The 17710-nt window shown below is 39.6% G+C and overlaps 1 protein-coding gene across 1 annotated transcript in view; it reads right to left on the bottom strand.

Moving 5' to 3' along the window:
* CSMD2 (CUB and Sushi multiple domains 2) overlaps positions 1–17710 on the bottom strand; it is a 609437-nt gene that overhangs the window by 38657 nt on the left and 553070 nt on the right. Inside the window, exons 56-59 of the mRNA XM_077150390.1 lie at positions 11527–11700; positions 7288–7470; positions 1610–1786; positions 268–447 (exon numbers count right to left, since the gene is read on the bottom strand). Coding sequence (XP_077006505.1) covers positions 268–447; positions 1610–1786; positions 7288–7470; positions 11527–11700 — 714 coding nt within the window. The remainder of the gene's footprint in view (positions 1–267; positions 448–1609; positions 1787–7287; positions 7471–11526; positions 11701–17710) is intronic.

Here is a 17710-nt window from a genome sequence, read left to right as displayed (position 1 = left end):
TTTGGGGGCCTTCATCTAGTTGTGTCTTACAACAGTCTCTCCAAATGTGAACATTCAGCCCTCACTCTGCATGGCTTTCCCCCTTAAGGTAAGGTAAGGCCTTACCTTAGTACCTTCCAATTCCCCCTCTGCAGATGTTCAGGGGCCCTTCCTCAGCTCACATACCCCTCTGATGTTAGGGCTCTGCCTTGCCAAGCCCTTTCCTTCTAGAGAGTCACCTTTGTATCTTCTTTGGCCCTCTTCCAGGTCAATGGCACTCAGACTCACCTTTGCAGACTGGTTTAGTACCATTCCAGGTCCGATCTTTGGTGCAGCTCAGCACAGACACCCTATGTGACTCCATCATGTAGCCAGGGACACACTGGTATGTCACAGTTTTGTTGTACCTGAAGTCATTGCCCAGCCGGAGGCCATTGGCTGGAATCCCAGGGTCACCACAGTTTATGACTAGGAGAAGAAAGATACAGATTATTCACTCCCAGCCCAGGCTTCATTTCACCTCAACATTTGAATACCATCCCTAACACTCTCTTCATAAATCCAAGAAAGGAAAACTGTCATACTACCCCTGATGAACTCCCAGTTGAGCTCGGCCCATCCTCAAGTTTGTTTGGCCAACTCTCCCAGGATTGGCTCTCTGACATGCCACTGCCCTTGCCCATACCACACTTTATGCGCCCCAGCAACTTGGGCTGTAAAGACCATCCTTAACCAAAACATGCCCCTCTAAGAGGACTTATAGATGGGTCAGTACCTAAATGAGGCTGGGCCTAGAGAGAGGGGGTTTCTGGTTGAAGAGCCTAAGAGGCATTTAGCAGCTGAAAGGGGCACGTTGTATCACCTGATCTTTTGCCTAGGAAGCCTCTGAAAGCTGATCAGCCTAGAAGCAGGGTGTTATGACCTATGCAATGGTCAAACCGATGTTATGGAATCAACTGAGAATGAGGTCTGGCATCCTTTGCCCTCAGAACAAAATTCAACTTAATATGAGAGTTTAGATGAAGCCTGAAATCACAGATTAGGTTTTTGTAAAGATTCCCTCATCTTATCACTTCTCCCCATCTGGGCCCTACAGTGACTTGCTTTCCAAGGAACAGGGCCTGGGGCTGCCCTGCCCTTGAGAGCAGCAAGAAAGAGGAGTTGGGAGACTACATCATCTTTGGGAGCCAGGCTAGGGAGAAGATAAGTCCAAAGGAGAAAAGGGATAGCACAGATGGTGGATGGTGACAGCTGTAAAGTGGAAAGAGAACCAGACTGATCCCAAGGGTTTCCCTTAAAAAGAGAAAAGGAAAGCCCAAGGAACTGGCTAGAGCCTGAGAAATGGCCAAAATATGTTTAAACCTCTCTGAGCCTCAATTATCTCATATTTAAAGTGGAGCTAATAATAGCTACTTCATGTGGTTAGGGTGAGAATCAAATGAGATAATATAAAATAAAGCACTAACCTTTATCAATATCAACTATAGGATATTGATACTATTGTCATTCAAGGTTAAGTCCTGCCATGCCAGCCAGCCTCCCCAGTCTCCAGACAGCCTTCTTCTGCATGGAAGAACCTCACTGCCTGGGCCACAGTTTGCCATGGAGCTCAAAGGGCCTGGGCTCTTACCTATGCACTCTGGGTCACTGCCTGTCCAGGTGCCATTGACCGAGCAGTGTCGGCTGAGCAGGCCTGTTGCGTAGTAGCCTTCCCGGCACTCATAGACGATGGAACTGGAGAAAACCAGGCCATCACTGAACACGACTCGGGCATTGCTTGGAGTACCAGGATTTCCACAGGAGATCACTAGGAAGCCAAAAGGGCAAATTATTCACAAGAACAATGACAGTATCCTCTGGGGGATGGAACACTGCCCAGAGTGGAAACCATGGGCTACCTGAGGCCCTGTGGATTGAAATGGCTCTTATGCTGTTTTCATGCCTAATCATCTCACCCTCAGAAGTAAAGGAGAAATCTGTAAGAATATTTTTTTAAATTCCTACTCTTTGAATCAGGACCCAAGGAAGGGCCACACGTGACATTTGGTTGGCACTCCTCTAAGTCTGATTGAATGCACTGATTAGTCCTCCCTCCCCTGCGATTTGTTTATTATAAAAAGCACAGCATTTGTTCTGTAGAATTTTTCACATTTTGGCTTTAGTAACCTCATCAGTGAGGCACTGTTTAACACGTTTCTCTGTTTCCTGTAATCAAGTTATACTGTGTGGCAAGGGTACTCTGTAGGTGATTGTGTGTCTTTATTGTATCAAATCAGGAGGCACATAATATTTCCTTCTATCTGGTGTTGAGACTGATCATTGGATTTGTCCACCATTGTCCACCTAATCCAGCATTATAAAGTTCTCATTAGCTTTTCACGTAACGATTTTTGCAGCAATTGATGAAATAGATCCATAATGTAGTTAGGGGTGGCAAAATGGTGATATTCTAATTCTATCATTCCATTGGCAGTACATGGTGCTCTTGAATAAAGAACTTTCCCTCATCAAACATTTGTTTACCCTGAAGTACAGTTCACACAGGAAGGCAGGATAATGTTTGATTCGTTTTTTTTTTTTTAGTCATGTGTTAGAAAATTTGTCCCTGTATTAGTCAGGGTTTGCTAGAAAAACAGAACTAACAGGAGACAGCTGTAAATATGAGATTTATAAAGGTGTCTCATGCAACCGTGGATTTGGAAGAGTCCAAAATCCATATGGCAGGCTGTGAAGCTGGCGGCTCTGATGGAGGGTCTGGACAGACTTCACAGGAGAGGCTTGCTGGCGAAAGAAAAAGTGAAAACTCTCTCTTCTCACTTAAAAGTCTTCAACCAACTGGATCAAACCCAACTGATTGGATTATCTTGTTTGTGGGAGGTGTGCCCTTAATTGATAGTAGATTTAATCAGCCACAGATGCAATCAACTGACTGACAATTTAATAAACCAGCCTTCTAATTTGTCAACCAGCCACAAAATATCCTGGCAGCAAGGGCCACCCAGACAACTGGGCACCACAACTGGCCAAGCTGATAGCAGAACTCAACCATCACAGTTCCCTAGCAAGCCCCAAAGGTTACCAATGAACTTTTGTAAGAACCATTATGAACTCACGGCTTTAAATGTATTTACTGTGATTGCATCCATTGCCATTATTATTCTTTTTGATGCTTAATTTTTTCATTTTTGGCTGGTAAGAGCCTCTTGAAGTTGTGCTTGTGAATTCCTTTGACATGACCACAGTTTTTTTTTTTTTTTTTTTACATGGGCAGGCACCAGGAATCGAACCTGGGTCCTCTGGCATAGAAGGCGAGCATTCTTGCCTGCTGAGCCACGTTGTTTTTGACAGCTTCTTAGCTTTTCGGAGTGACAAGATGTGCCATTTTCATCTTGTACATTTCCTGCTCCAGACCTGGAATTAGCCATTTCTCTAAAGAGCCTTGGTTCCTTTTGTTTTATTACTCAGGTGTTAGAAAATTTGTCCATCAGGTGTTAGAAATATTGTTTCTTTTATTGTGAAATATAACATATATACAAAGCAAAGAAAGAAAACGCAATAATTTTAAAAGTACACTTCAACTAATAGTTACAGAATGGACTTCTGAGTTTGTTATGGGTTACTATTCTACTATTTCAGATTTTTCCTTCTGGAGGCTAGAAGGAATATTAATATAGTGATTCAGCAATCATACTCATTTGTTAAATCTTATTTTTCCTGTTATACCTCCTCTTTCTCTTTTGACCCTTCGCCCATTCTATAGGATCTTTAGACAATGCTTGTTCTGCCTTTTTCGTGTTGAGAAGGAATGTCGATGGGGGATGTAACTGAAATCTTGGAGATGCTGGCCCCTATGGTTTCAGAAATTATCTGACCTAGAGTTTTGGTTTGCTAAAGCTGCTGGAATGCAATATACCAGAAATGGAATGGCTTTTAAAAAGGGAATTTATTAAGTAGTAAGTTTATAGTTCTAAGGTCATAAAAATGTTCAAACTAAGGGATCTACATAAAGAGACCTTGACTCAAGAAAGGGCCTGTAACATTCGGGGTTTCTCTGTCAACTGGGAAGATACATGGTGAAATCTGTTAGCTTTCTATCTTGGCTTCTCCTTTCAAAAGGCTTCCCTGGGGGCATTTTCCTTCTTCATCTCCAAAGGTCTCTTGCTTGTGTCAGCTCTGATGTTTTTTTTCCAAAATGGTTTCATCTCAAAGGGTTTCAGTAAGCAACCCCACCTTGAATTAGTGGTGACATATCTCCATGGAAACAACCTAATTGATGGGTCCCACTCACAGCTGGGCAGATGACATCTCCATGGAAACAAATGGATCAGAAAGATCCCACCCTACAATATTGAATTGGGATTAAAGACCGTGGCTTTTCTGAGGTACACAGCAGTTTCAAACTGGCACACCTAGAAGCCTTCTGGAAATTATAGGTTTCAGAGAAGCAAACTTAGTGCATGAAACTTTTATAGAGTCTCAGTTTGAACCTTAGGTGTTCTTAAGAGTTAACAGAAGTGAGGTTGATTGGGGTTTAGCAAACCACGGTAAATAGCACTAACTGAAGTTTGCATAAGAGTAACCTCCAGAATAGCCTTTCAACTCTATTTGATCTCTCTTAGCCCCTGATCCCTTACTTAATTACACTTATTTTCCCCTTTTTTGGTCAGGAAGGCACTGTTTATCTCAAGGTGCCAGGGCCAGACTCATCCCTGGGAGTCACATCCCATAATGTCAGGGAGATTTTCACACCTGTACGTCATGAGTTAATACAAATTACATTATGAGATAATACAAATATTATCAATCCAAATGTAGGATTAAGGGTTTTTTCCTTAACTTCTTTATTTTCATATTTATCAGTTTATGTTGAAAATTCTGGATCTGAATGACATTAATTTTTATTTGTTTTATCCATCTAAATTATGGTATTATATATGTAATTGTTTCAGAGTCATTATACTCGATGACCGCTGTAAGACAATTTAAGATTTTTTTGTGGTTCTCTTTATCCTTAGAAGATATACCATAGTCAAATATACATTAAACGAATTCTGTGTTTAAAATCCATTGAAATAATTCTCTGGGTTGTGAAAGAACCAACTCGATACACATTTTTTCCCCCATTTTGCTTTTGATGTTTACAGATTGCTTGATTTTTCATCTTTGATTTAATTTTGTTTTTTAACTATGTAAAACATTTACATGGTCTCAAAGTCAAATTACAGATTGATTGCTATGTAATTAACACATCACATAGGCCTTGACATTCATTCATTTGACAGTCATTTGTGCTACCCAGGTGCTGGGGAAACAATGATGACCAAGTCATGTTCCCTGTCCTTGAGGAGCTCAGTCTATCTTAAAAGCCCAAGAAGCCTACCTATGAATAGATGAATTGAAATATGACCTGATAAATGTTATACATGAAGGAAAAAAAAGCCCCAAGAAGGAAGCAGCTCATTGCGGCTAGAGATGAGAGGGGCTTCTCCAGAGAAGAGGTAAAATTTGAGTAGAGCCTTGAAGGATGTACAGGATTGTTCAAGGGAAGTCATGAACACCTATGATTCACTCTCAGTCCAAGCTGTTAACCATCTGCCTTCTGTCTCCTGAGTATTCCTGACTTGTTGACTCCATTCTGGGATCTGAGTTGACATAAAAGGGGATGAAGGTCACAGTGGATATATGAGAATATGCTAAATTCTCCCACTGCCAGTACACTCTGCCACTACCACAAAGCTCTCTTGCTATGCCTACAAAATTCTGGAGAAGTTAACTTTGCAAATATTACCCCCAGCAAAGGCAGGACTTTGGGTTGGCAAGTGGGAGAGGGCATTGATCCCATTTGTGTCATTGCTAGTGTAGATGTCCCCTGATCCTGGGCCAGAATATCTCCCCTTGCTCAGCAAGGCTACTCCATGATCTAAATTTCAAGCATCTTGCCTTTATGTCCTTAGCTAACTCACTCTGGGGTTTGGTCTCTGGTGACTTTTGATCCTTGTGGGATCTATTGATCCTACCGACTGTGTCTTATCTCTTATTCCACTCATACACCTGATCCTTCCTTGCCCAGTTTAGATTGCAAGATCCACCATAAATCTCTGCCTTATATAATCCACATCTCCTTTGCCACTTTCTACCAATGTCTTAGCTGCCTAGTAAAAGCCCAACCCTAAACCCAACACTTCACCTATTCTGTGCCTGTGCCTAAGCAGCCAAATGTGATTAAACAGAAATGTAGAACCATGCTGACCACACTCAGTTTAAATTAATAACCTCTTCCTTTAAGTGAGCCCTCTGTGCTGCCTGGAAATTATACATTTCCTTATTCCATTCACACTTCCCCCTTGCTAGATGATTATTTCAAACCTTCTCCTTTCTCTTTCAATTTCAAATTACTCAACCTTACTCTCAGCTGTTAAACTTGCTTCCTAATTAGGAGAGTGCAATGCAGACTGTATTTCAGAGAGAGACAGAGAGATTTGGGGAGCAGCCGCAAAAAGCTGGACTCTAGGGAGAGAGTTAAAAATTTTTTTTCCCTCCAGATATTTAGAAATGTGTGGAGAAGTATAATTTCCCCCATTAGAATTACTTCAGAAACCATCATTAAGGACCCATATTATTATTATTATTATTTTTATTAATTTTAAAAAATTAACAACAAACAAAAACTTTAACATATCATTTCATTCTACATATATAATCAGTAATTCTTAATATCATCACATAGTTGCATATTCATCATCTCTTAGAACATTTGCATCGATTTAGAAAAAGAAATAAAAAGACAACAGAAAAAGAAATAAAATGATAACAGAAAAAAAAAGATTATACATACCAAGGGACCCATATTATTTTTAAATGGCTTTTAAAAATTGGATTTGTATTTCCTTTTGCACTTTGGATGTTTGCTAACCAGCCTCTCCCCTTAAAATATAAGCTCTGAGAGGACAAGAGATGTGTCTGTCTGGGTCACTGCTGTGTCCCCAACAATTTTCACAGTATTTGGCACATAGTTGGGAAATGAAAGAGTCAATGGGATAAATTCTTTTTTTTTTTTTTTCTGGTTCTTTCCTTCTGGTTGCTACCCTTCTGAGATGGGGGTGGGGAATATATTTGTCTTTGGATGACTAGTGAAAATGAACATAATAAGCTCTCTGTTTATGTCTATTATCTGCCGTGTTACAGGGTATGAGAGAGTAATGGGGCCATAAATTTTATCTGGGAACGTGAGAGCAGGTGCTTGGGAGAACAGGGGGAAGGGCACTGGGTTAGGCAAGGGGGAAGAGCAGAATGCATCACATACTTTACCTCCACACTCAGGCTGCAAGCCACTCCAGGAGCCGTTGGCCTGACAGGTTCGTTCTGATGACCCCCGGAGTGCATGGCCAGCTTCACAGCTGAAGCGCATCAGACCACCTGGAGCAAAGCTGTCCCCTAAGCGGATGCCATGGGCTGGGATCCCTGGGTCACCACAAACTCCCATGCTGGTCCCTATGGATCAGAACCAAACAAACCTGTTGTTTTTAGCATGGAAGAAAAGGGATTTGGAGGGGTGGAAAAGAGAGAAAGGGTGAGGGGGAGGAGAAAGCTGTTGCTAAGTAGGAGCAGTTGGCTTCCCAAATCAGGGGGCTGAAGCTGTGTGCCCAGCCTAATATGTGGACAGGCTCCTGCCTCACTACTCAGTGGTCCAAGAACACAAAGGTCTGAAGTCAGCGGGAGGTCCTTGGGAACCACACAACAGAGGGAAATAAGAAGGCAGAGGGAAGGTTCTATGGTGGAAATTGTGCCTCCATCTTTGGCCTGTGCCAATCTGGAATTTCAGTGATCTAGGTTGGCCACACTGTCTCTTTCCTGCTTTTACCTCTTACATGTCCCCAAATCTGCTACTGCCACATCATCGTCTTCATTACTAATGCCACCATCTTAGTTTAGATACTAAATAGGATCTAGGGCAAGAGCCTCCTAACTGGTGTCCCTTCCTTTTAAATTCTCCCTTTAGTTAATCTTCCATCTTATCCTCACATCTCAAAAATGAACAACCAACAGCCATCTGATCTTGTTTCTTTCTTTCTGAAACATTTCCATGGGCTTTCAATATTTCAGTTTGAATATTGATCCTGGGCTTTTAATTGAGGACCCATAAATTTCTCAATACATGAGAGTTCCAGATTATTTATCTTAGACCCTCTCATTTCATTCTTGCTTTACTCTATGCTTCTTGCTATATTGCTGCATTTATTTGGCTTCTGAGACTGTACAAATTCACCCTTGAATTTTAAGGATTCAATAGATAAAGGAGGGTAAATAACAGGAGACAAAATCACAAAATCTAGAGCCTTTGGGAGCCAGCATACTTCATAATATAGATATGTGCAGAAGATATCAGACTAGGTAACAGTAATATGAAGAAGGAGGAGGAAGGTTAAGGAATAAATGGCAACAGTATGAGATGATAAAATTTCCATTTGTCATGGAATTTATCTTTTCACGAACCCATAAATGTGAGTATAAATGGTAACATCTTGTCATCATATTTAGTTTGTTGGAGTCAATAATGTATACTCATTCTACCACTTATCATTGATATATCTTCCATCTTCCCAATCTTGGAATTATTTCCTTTTCTATTCTACTCTCGACTATGAGAATACTATATGACATCTGTTCCCCTTTCTGCTCCCCATCAAGAAAGGGAGATTCACTTAACTTCTAATTTAAATATTTGAAAAAAGAAGGTCTATCATATATGACTAGGTTTTAATCTTTTGAAGTTTTCCAGGATGTAGCTCATGCAACAGGCAATACCATGTCCCCATGAAGGCAAACTTGATGGTAACTTTAACTTCTACACTGGTTAGCTGGAGCCAACATTATTGTAAAATAAGCATGAGAGTGGAGCTCTCCAGTCCTGGGGACTTGTTATGATGAAATGGCCTCCACTCGGGGCATCTCCACTTGGGACATGTTTTTCAATGATATAGGGGAGTCTGGGACAGAATATTGTAACAGACTCCCCTATTATTATTGCAGAATAAAGAAATGGCAACTGCTAATTCTTTACTGAAGAGGTATATTAGCAAGATGGTGATACTGGGAAGGTGGGCAATGAACTTCCTGAAGAAGAAATCTCTGCCTGTTCTTGATGGTTCAATGTCTTATGACTCGTGGATTCAGGAGATTTTGTTAGGAATCATCTGGGTCCACTGATTGTACAGAATAAGCCTAAAAAATTTGACCATGGTACTCTTAGGATCTACAAAATATGACTGAATGTAAGTCTCAGGAAGGGAGGGATTGTATCTTGTTTTAGCTATTGGTGCATACCCAGTGTTACTTTCTAATCTGCTATTCTTCTTGCCTCTCATTTTCTTAGCTAAGGCATTTAAGGTTTTTTTATTCTCCACCCACAGCCCTTATAGAATACCTACTAATCTTACATTGGAGGTCTCCAGGAAAGGTCTGCCCATGATTCTGGTCTCCTAAGTGTCTGATATCCTTGATGGGTACATGGGAGAAATGAAACTTTTAAACTGTTCTTCAGAATATTCAGGATGAGGATTCAAATGGCTGAATGCAAGTGGTCCCCTAATGAGTGGAGTCTATGTCCTCTGAAGGTTCCTTTTCTGACTCTTAATTTTTCAAGCTCCTAAGGTTTCTAGTATCTCCTTTTGATCTATGATGTCGCCAATGTAGAAATCTTTCCTACACATGCAGGATCATTACTTAGGATGCCACAAAATTATGAAATGTCAGGATTGAAAGAGTTTTGGAGGTTTTCTAGCTTCTGTATCTAGGCAAGAATTGCTTCTGTAATATCATCACAAGATCATTTTCCAGCCTCTGCTAACACAATTTCATTGAAGGAAATTATGGAAATGCAAAGAAGAAACTTTGCATTTCAAGCAGTAGACCAGGAAAATAAGCATGTGTTGACCATATGATGACATATATGTTAACAAGTGGAAGATGCTCAAGGCTTTCTTTTTGGTGTCTCTATCCCTTTACCCTGCACTTCCCCTTTCCATGGACAACAAGATCCCCAAAATAGATCAAATAGAGTTTAAGGACACTATTAGCCCAATGTCTGGAGAAGTATCTAGAGGGAGGAATTTTATGTAAAGGAATTGTTCAGAGATGGGACTAGGGCAAATGCATGCTCGGATCCCCTTCCCCTTCAGAATGCCTCTCTTTCCAAAAATTTGCTCTATAGATAACTCAGGAGGTCCCAGTGTGCACACTCCAGCCCCCCATGCCATCATCCTCAAGTAACTTTCACCAGGAGTCCAAACAGAAAGAAGTCATGGCTCAGGTAGCAGGACTTCTAGTCAAGGCTAAAGGAGTCCTCATGGCTCTTAGCAGTCCCAACTATTCAGAGATTAGATAGGGATGAGGGGCCAAAGTCCTTAGAGGTCATATAGAATGATATGTCTTGGATTGTCCTGGCAACAGTCCTTTGAAACAGTGGTCAGTACTTTTGGAACCTCTCTCTCCTGGGAAACTTAATTAATATGTGTCTCAATACTCTGGCAGGGTCGTAATTTTTGGAGTCAGGTTCACCTTGGAACCTCAAACTGCAAGAGCAGCTCTGTGTCTTGCAGATGAGGTCTTATATCAAGAAGTCTTCTGTATTAGAAAAAGGTCAGGATCTTTTCCTCTAGGGGTTATCCGGCATAGGCAGGGATAGGGGTTAATTTCAACACCAAGGTGGGCTTCCAGAGTAATCTCAAGCTACATAAGCAACTGTCCCTCTTATGGGTGACATGCCTTATGGAATTCCTTAGAGCTAGGTAGCCTCACTTCAAAGAAGACAAAGCTCAGGGTGCTAATTTTTTGGCTTCGTGGTTTCTATCATTATTCAGTTCCAAATATTTTGTCCTGTTATAAGACATAAACGACAAAATTCTGGCTGGGATAATATAGCCATGAGGATTTTTCAAGCTTTGGCAATTCCCTACATTTGTTATTTTGATAACATCTGTCAGTATCCTCAGAAATGAGCAGAAAAAAATAATAGGAAAATACTAGGGACTGGTGTTTTAGGGCAACAGGGAAGAAGATTGTATCTTTCTAGGGAGCTAAGACACAGGATGAGTGGGTGGGGGTGGGGGGGCAGTGATGAGAAAGAAAGAAAAACAGACTTGGGCCTAGGGGTCTGAAATAGGGAAATAAAAGAGCTCACAAGTGGGGTTGGGCCTGGACTTAAGAATAGGAAGGCTTGATTTGTTCTTGGGAAATCAAGGAATCACATGACTGGACAGGACTCTGGCCATATGCTGATCATGTCAATTTGTGTCCTTCCTAGTTCTGTAGTCTCTTGACTGTTTGGTCCTGACCACAGCTGATGAAGGGATGAAGCTAGCCTCAGACCACAATGTCTGAAGTCTAGTTGGGACCTCTTAGAGCTGTGGACTCAGTGAGGGTTCAAAAGGTCTGACCACTTCTCATCCCTCAGTGAAGCTTACACCTTGGGAGTGCATCTATCCCCCCTACCCCCTGCCCTAGCCACATGTTCCATTGGACCCATCTTCCCCCCTCCATGCCCCATACCTGAGCAGTGGGGAAGAGAGTCAGTCCAGTGTCCATCCAGCCCACACATGCGGGTAGCATTTCCCACCAGAGTCCGCTTGCCAGTACAACTGTAACGCACGACAGACCCCACAGTATAGCTCTCTCCGGACATCTGGGAATGGGGCGGGGAGCCAGGATGGCCACAGGACACCACTGTGGGGAACAGCAAACATCTCAGCAACTCCACACAAGGATAGATAGTCATCAGAAAAAACTTGCTAAGTTTTGTGTAGTGGGAGGCAGGGCAGAAGAGAAACTCTCGGGTATCTATTGAAGCAAACTTCTTGCCAGTATACCCACCTGGCATCAAAGACAATACTACCCAGCTGATTGTACAGTTTCCATATCTGTAAAATGAAGGGCAAAACCTGTTGTTTTAAGAATAGAACAAAATAATACATGTAAGAATGCCCAGCAAGTAGTAGGCATGCAATAATATTCCTTTCTTGCCTCTTCTAATCACATCTATTTCCTCACGGTCATAGGACGCACCCAAGTTGTCTCTGGGAAGAAGGATGATACTCATAATGTAAGTAAAACAAAAATGGGAGGTCTCTCAACTTAGGACTTGTCTTTTTTGTACACAGGTTTCAGAATGAGGGGCAGTTATAGTCCTTTTCAAACTGCATCTTACAGTTGCCTCTATCCATCATCTGTCCCCAGTTTATCTCCTTCAGTCTGCAAGTTCCCTTTCCTGAAACATCAAAGAGCAATTGTGATAAACTAGTGATAAAATAGAATGCAGGAATTGAGATGTAAAGCCTAATAATGGGGTACAACTGGCGATACTGCCAACATCACTGGGCTCTGCCTTCCCATTGTTCTTGCCACAGGTTGATCTCTAGGTTCATTCATTTACTCAATATGTATTTATTGAATGTCTGTTATGGGTCAGGCACTTATCTCAATGTGTGGGAAAACAAAATCCTTGCTGTTATGGAGCTTATATTTTAGGGGGAAGAGATTATAAATAAGAAAATAAATAAATAGTATAATTTGAAGGGGTGCTATAAGAAAATAAAGTTGCAAGGTCATTCTGGCTGCTGTGTGGAGAACAGACTACAGCGGGGCAAGAAAGAGGAGATGATGACGGCTTGGACTAAGTCTTGGGGTCTGGTAGGAGATACTTGTAGTCATAGCTTATACCCTAAATGGGCCCAAGTCATAGCACGATGCTGACCAGGACAGGTGAACAAAGGAGTGAAATGGGTTGAATCAAGGCTATTCCTGATGATGAAATTTTAGCAGGACATGGGGATGGTGTGAATGGTCTTGGGTATCTTCATTTCTCATTGTCCTCTTAATATGGGTCAGACACTGTTCTAAGAACTTACAGTAGATTAGCAGCAAAGGGGGCTGTTAATGATTCCTCCCATCTCTGAATGCACATGCTACTCCTCCCATCAGAGGTGGAATCTATTTTCCCTTCCTTTGGATCTGGGCTGGTCTTTGAGACTTCTGATAGAATGCTACAGAAGTGATGATGTTCCAGTTTGGGACTTCTTAAGGCCTTGCAGCTTCTACTTTCATTTTCTTGGAATACTATTGCCAAAATATAAGGAAGTCCAGATTACATGACTGAATAAGAGATCACATGAAGAGAGGGATCTTGTGGAGAATAATTGTGATGCCCCAGCCAACAGCCTAGCACCAAGGTCTGACATGTAAGTGATGCAATCTTGGATCTTCTAGGCCAAGTTGAGACACCACAACCAATGAAATATGAAATAGAGGTAAAGCCTGTATGAATTGCCAATCCACAGAGTCGTAAGCAATAAAAAGGTGGCTATTTTAAAGCATTAAGTTTTGGAGTGTTTTTTTACAAAACTGAAACAAAATGGATATTACCTTTGGAGATCTTGAGGGTAGGGGGTTGTATATTGCATGTGGGAGGGATACAAATTTGATGGCCAGGGTTGATTGTGGCACATTATCTGCAAAGATAGCTACCAACAATTCCCCTATCCTTGTAGAACCATGCCACTGCTTCCATCAAGAGTTAGAGTCTATTTTCCCTCCCCTTGAGCCTGTGTGGACCTTGCGACTTACTTCAATCCACAGAATGTGGTGGGATGAGGTTTTGGGGATCCCAAGCTCTGGTTTTAAGAGATCTTATAACTTCTATTTTTGCTCTAAGGACCCAATCTCCATGTGAAGAAGACCAAGCCATCCTGCTGGAGAGAATGGCCAAGGGAGAGATACTTTACAGAGGAGAACAAAGGGACCTCAGTCAACAGCTGCACCAAGGCCCTAGAATTGGCAGTGAAGTCACTTTGGATCCTCCATCCTAGGTGAGGTGCATGGGACAGAGACGACCCATTTCTACTAAGCCCTAATTGAATTCCTGACTGATAGAATTTTGGGAACAAAAACAAAAACAGTTGGTTTAAGTCATTAAGTTTTTTTTTTTATTTTATTTTTTTTTTTTATTTTTTAAAGACAGAGAGAAGGAAGGAAGGAAGGAAGAAAGGGAAACATTTTTAAACATTTTCTTGTTTTATTGTATTCTGTTTCTCCGTTTTTGTTACATGGGCTGGGGCCGGGAATCGAACCGAGGTCCTCCGGCATAGCAGGCAAGCACTTTGCCCGCTGAGCCACCGCGGCCCGCCCAGTCATTAAGTTTTGAGATGGCTTGTTACACATCAAGAGATAACTGATCTAGTGCTTTTCAAGGATTCTATTATTTATTTCTTAGGATAACCCTATGAAGTAGGTACCATTTTTATATTGATTTTTCTGATTAGTAAACTGAGACACAGAGAGGATAAATAATAAGATCACAGGCCTAACAAATGGTAGAATTTGCTCTTGGGACCAGACAGTTTGACTTTAGAGCTCACACTTTTAAACACTATAATTTACTCCTGCCCGTAATACTGTTTTAATACTACCAGTGAATTTTCTCCTTCTGAAAGGAATGGAGTCTCTAATTATAATTTTAATGATTCTATGATTATTTATTAGAGATTTCTGGATTCCAGGAAACTGTCCAGTTTTAATTCTTTAATGATTTTTTCCAGTAAAACTATTTTTAATGGAAATAACATACAGAAAAACACAGTGATCATAAAGTGTGTAGCTTAATGAATTGTTGCAAAGTGAATACACCTATGCGACCACCACCCAGATCAAGAAACAAAATATCACAGTGACTCAGAAGCTCCCTCATGCCCTTTCCCTATCACTACCCCCTTTCCCTTCCCAAAAGAAACCACTATCTTGACTTCATATCCAATAAATTAGTTTTGCCTGTTTTTGAATTTTATACAAATGGAATAATACAGTATTTATCCTTTTTTATTTGCCTTCTCTAACTCAACATTATGCTTGTGAGGTTTATCCATATAGTATGAAGCAGTGGTTCATTCACTATCATGGCAATAAAGCAGGGGTTGGTAAAGTTTTCTGTAAAGGGATTGATACTAAATATTTTAGTTTTGAAAGCCACATAGGGTCTCTGATGCATTTTCTTCTTTGACTTTTTTTTGCAAGGCTTTAAAAATGTTTAAAAAAAACCCTGCATTATTAGCTTTGACAGCTATACAGAATAGGCCTAGTTGTAAAAATTCTCAACAAAATGCTAGCTAGCAAACTGAATCCAGAAGCATATTAAAAGGATTATATACCAGGATCAAGTGGGATTTATTTCAGGAATGCAAGCATAGTTAAACATATGACAATCAGTCAATGAAACATACTATGTTAATAGAATGAAAGAAAAACCCCACAGGGTTATCTCATTAGGCAAAGAAAAGAAAAGACACTTAATAAAATTCCATAACTTTCATGATAAAAATGCTCAATAAACTAGGAATAGAAGGGACTTCCTCAAGCTGATAAAGGGTATTTATGAAGAACCCGCAGATAACATCATACTTTATGGTGAAACACTGAAAGCTGTTCCTCAAAGACAGCAATCACCACTTCCATTCAACATTGTACTGGAGGTTCTTGTCAGGGCAATTAGGCAAGAAAAAGAAATAACAGGCATCAGATTGTAAAAGAAGACGTAAAACTACTTCTATTCATAAATGACATGACCTTATACAAAGGCAACTCTAAAGAATACACACACACATACAACATTAGAGCTAATAAATGAGCTGTACATTGTAATATCAATCTACAAAAGTCAGTCATTTCTATATACTAACAATGAACAATTCAAAAATGAAATTAAGAAAACAATTCCCTTCACAATAGCATCAAAAAGAATAAAATATTTAGGAACAAATTTAACCAAGTAAGTACAAGATTTGTGTATCAAAACTATGAAACACTAAATGAAAATAAAGAAGAACCTAAATACACTCTATGTTCATGGATTGGAAAACTTAGCATTTTTAAGATGGCAATTCTCTTCAAGTTGATCTATAGATTCAATGCCATCCCTATCAGAAGTCCAACTGTATTTTTTTAAAGAAATGGATAAACCAATCCTAAAATTCAAATGGAATTTTAAGAGCCCCTGAAGAGCCAAAACAATCTTGCAAACAGAAGAACAAAGAGTACTCACACTTCCTGGTTATGAAACTTGCCATAGAGCTACAGTAGTCAAAAAAGTGTGGTACTGGCATAAAAATAGAACTATAAGTAGATGGAGTAGAATTGATAATCTAGAAATAATCCCATACATCTATGGTTAATTGATTTTGACAAATATGCCAAGAACAGTCAATGGAGAAAGAATCATCTTTTCAACACATGGTGCTGGACACCTGGATAACTTCACGCAAAATAATAATTTTGGACCCCTACCTCACACCATAAACCAAAGGTAACTCAAATGGATCAACATATGAGATGAAATAATAAAACTCTTAAAAGGAAACAAAGTTGTAAATCTTTATGATGTTGAATTAAGCAATGATTTGTTAAATATGATGCTGAAAGATAAGCAATAATAAATAAAGAAGATTTCACCAAAATTAAAAATTTTGTGCATCAAAGAACACTATAAAAAATGAAATAACAACTCATAGAATGAGAGAAAATATTCATAATGCATATATCTTGCATGGGTGGAGTATCCAGAATATATAAAGAATTTTCACAACTCAATAAAAAGACGAACAACCAATTTAAATTTAAAAAATTAAAAAAAAAATTGTTTGAATAGACATTTCTCTAAAGAAGATATATCAATGGCCCATAAGCACATAAAAAGCTACTGACTACCATTAATAATTAAGGAAATGCAAACCAAAATTACAATGAGATACCACATCCCACCCACTAGGATGGAAATAATAAAAAAAAAAAGGACAATAAAAAATTTACATGAGGATATGGATAAACTGGAACTCTTGTGCATTGCTGGTGAGAATGGAAAATGGTTCAGCCATTTGGAAACAGTTTGGCTGTTCCTAAAAATTTAAACCGAGTTGCCATATGACCCAGCTACTCTACTCTCAAGTATGTAACCAAGTGAATTAAAAACATACATTCATAGCAGCATAACCCCAAAGTAGAAACAACCCAAATGTCCATCAACTTAAATCATTGCTTAATTCAACATCAACTGATGAATGGGAAAAGAAAATGTGGTATATACATACAATGGAATATCATTCAGCCATAAAGAAGAATGAAGTACTGATACATGCTACAACATGGATGAACCTTGAAAGCCTTATGCTAAGTGAAAGAAGCTAGACACAAAGGCTACTTATATTGTATAATCTTGTTTATATTAAATGCCCAGAATAAGAAAATTCATAGAGACAGAAAGTAGATTAGTGGTTACCAAAGGTGGTGGTGGGGAATAATGTGTGAATGCTAAAAGGTACAGGGTTTCTTTTCGGGTGATAAGAATGTTTTTGAATTAAACAGTAGTGATAGTTTCACAACCTTATGAATATACTAAAAATTAGTACACTTTAAGAGGGTGATTTTATGGTATGTGGATAATATATCTCACCCAAAAGAAGAAAAAATGCAAATGGACTAAATCTACCAGTTGAAAGAAAAGATTGTTAATAGGTTAAAAAAAATCATAATCATATGATTTTTACATATAGAACAGTCAAAAGTAAAGTGGTGAAAAATATATCATGCAAATATTAAACAAATAAAGCTGGTTATAAATTATATTGTATTAATATAATTATACAGTAATTAAGTAAATCAGTGTCCATAAATTAATACAGATAGCTCTTTATGA

Source organism: Tamandua tetradactyla, chromosome 2, assembly GCF_023851605.1.
Source record: "Tamandua tetradactyla isolate mTamTet1 chromosome 2, mTamTet1.pri, whole genome shotgun sequence".
Lineage (NCBI taxonomy): Eukaryota > Metazoa > Chordata > Mammalia > Pilosa > Myrmecophagidae > Tamandua > Tamandua tetradactyla.
The sequence above is the reverse complement of the archived record's forward strand: the minus strand, read 5'-3'. Positions and strand labels throughout refer to the sequence as shown.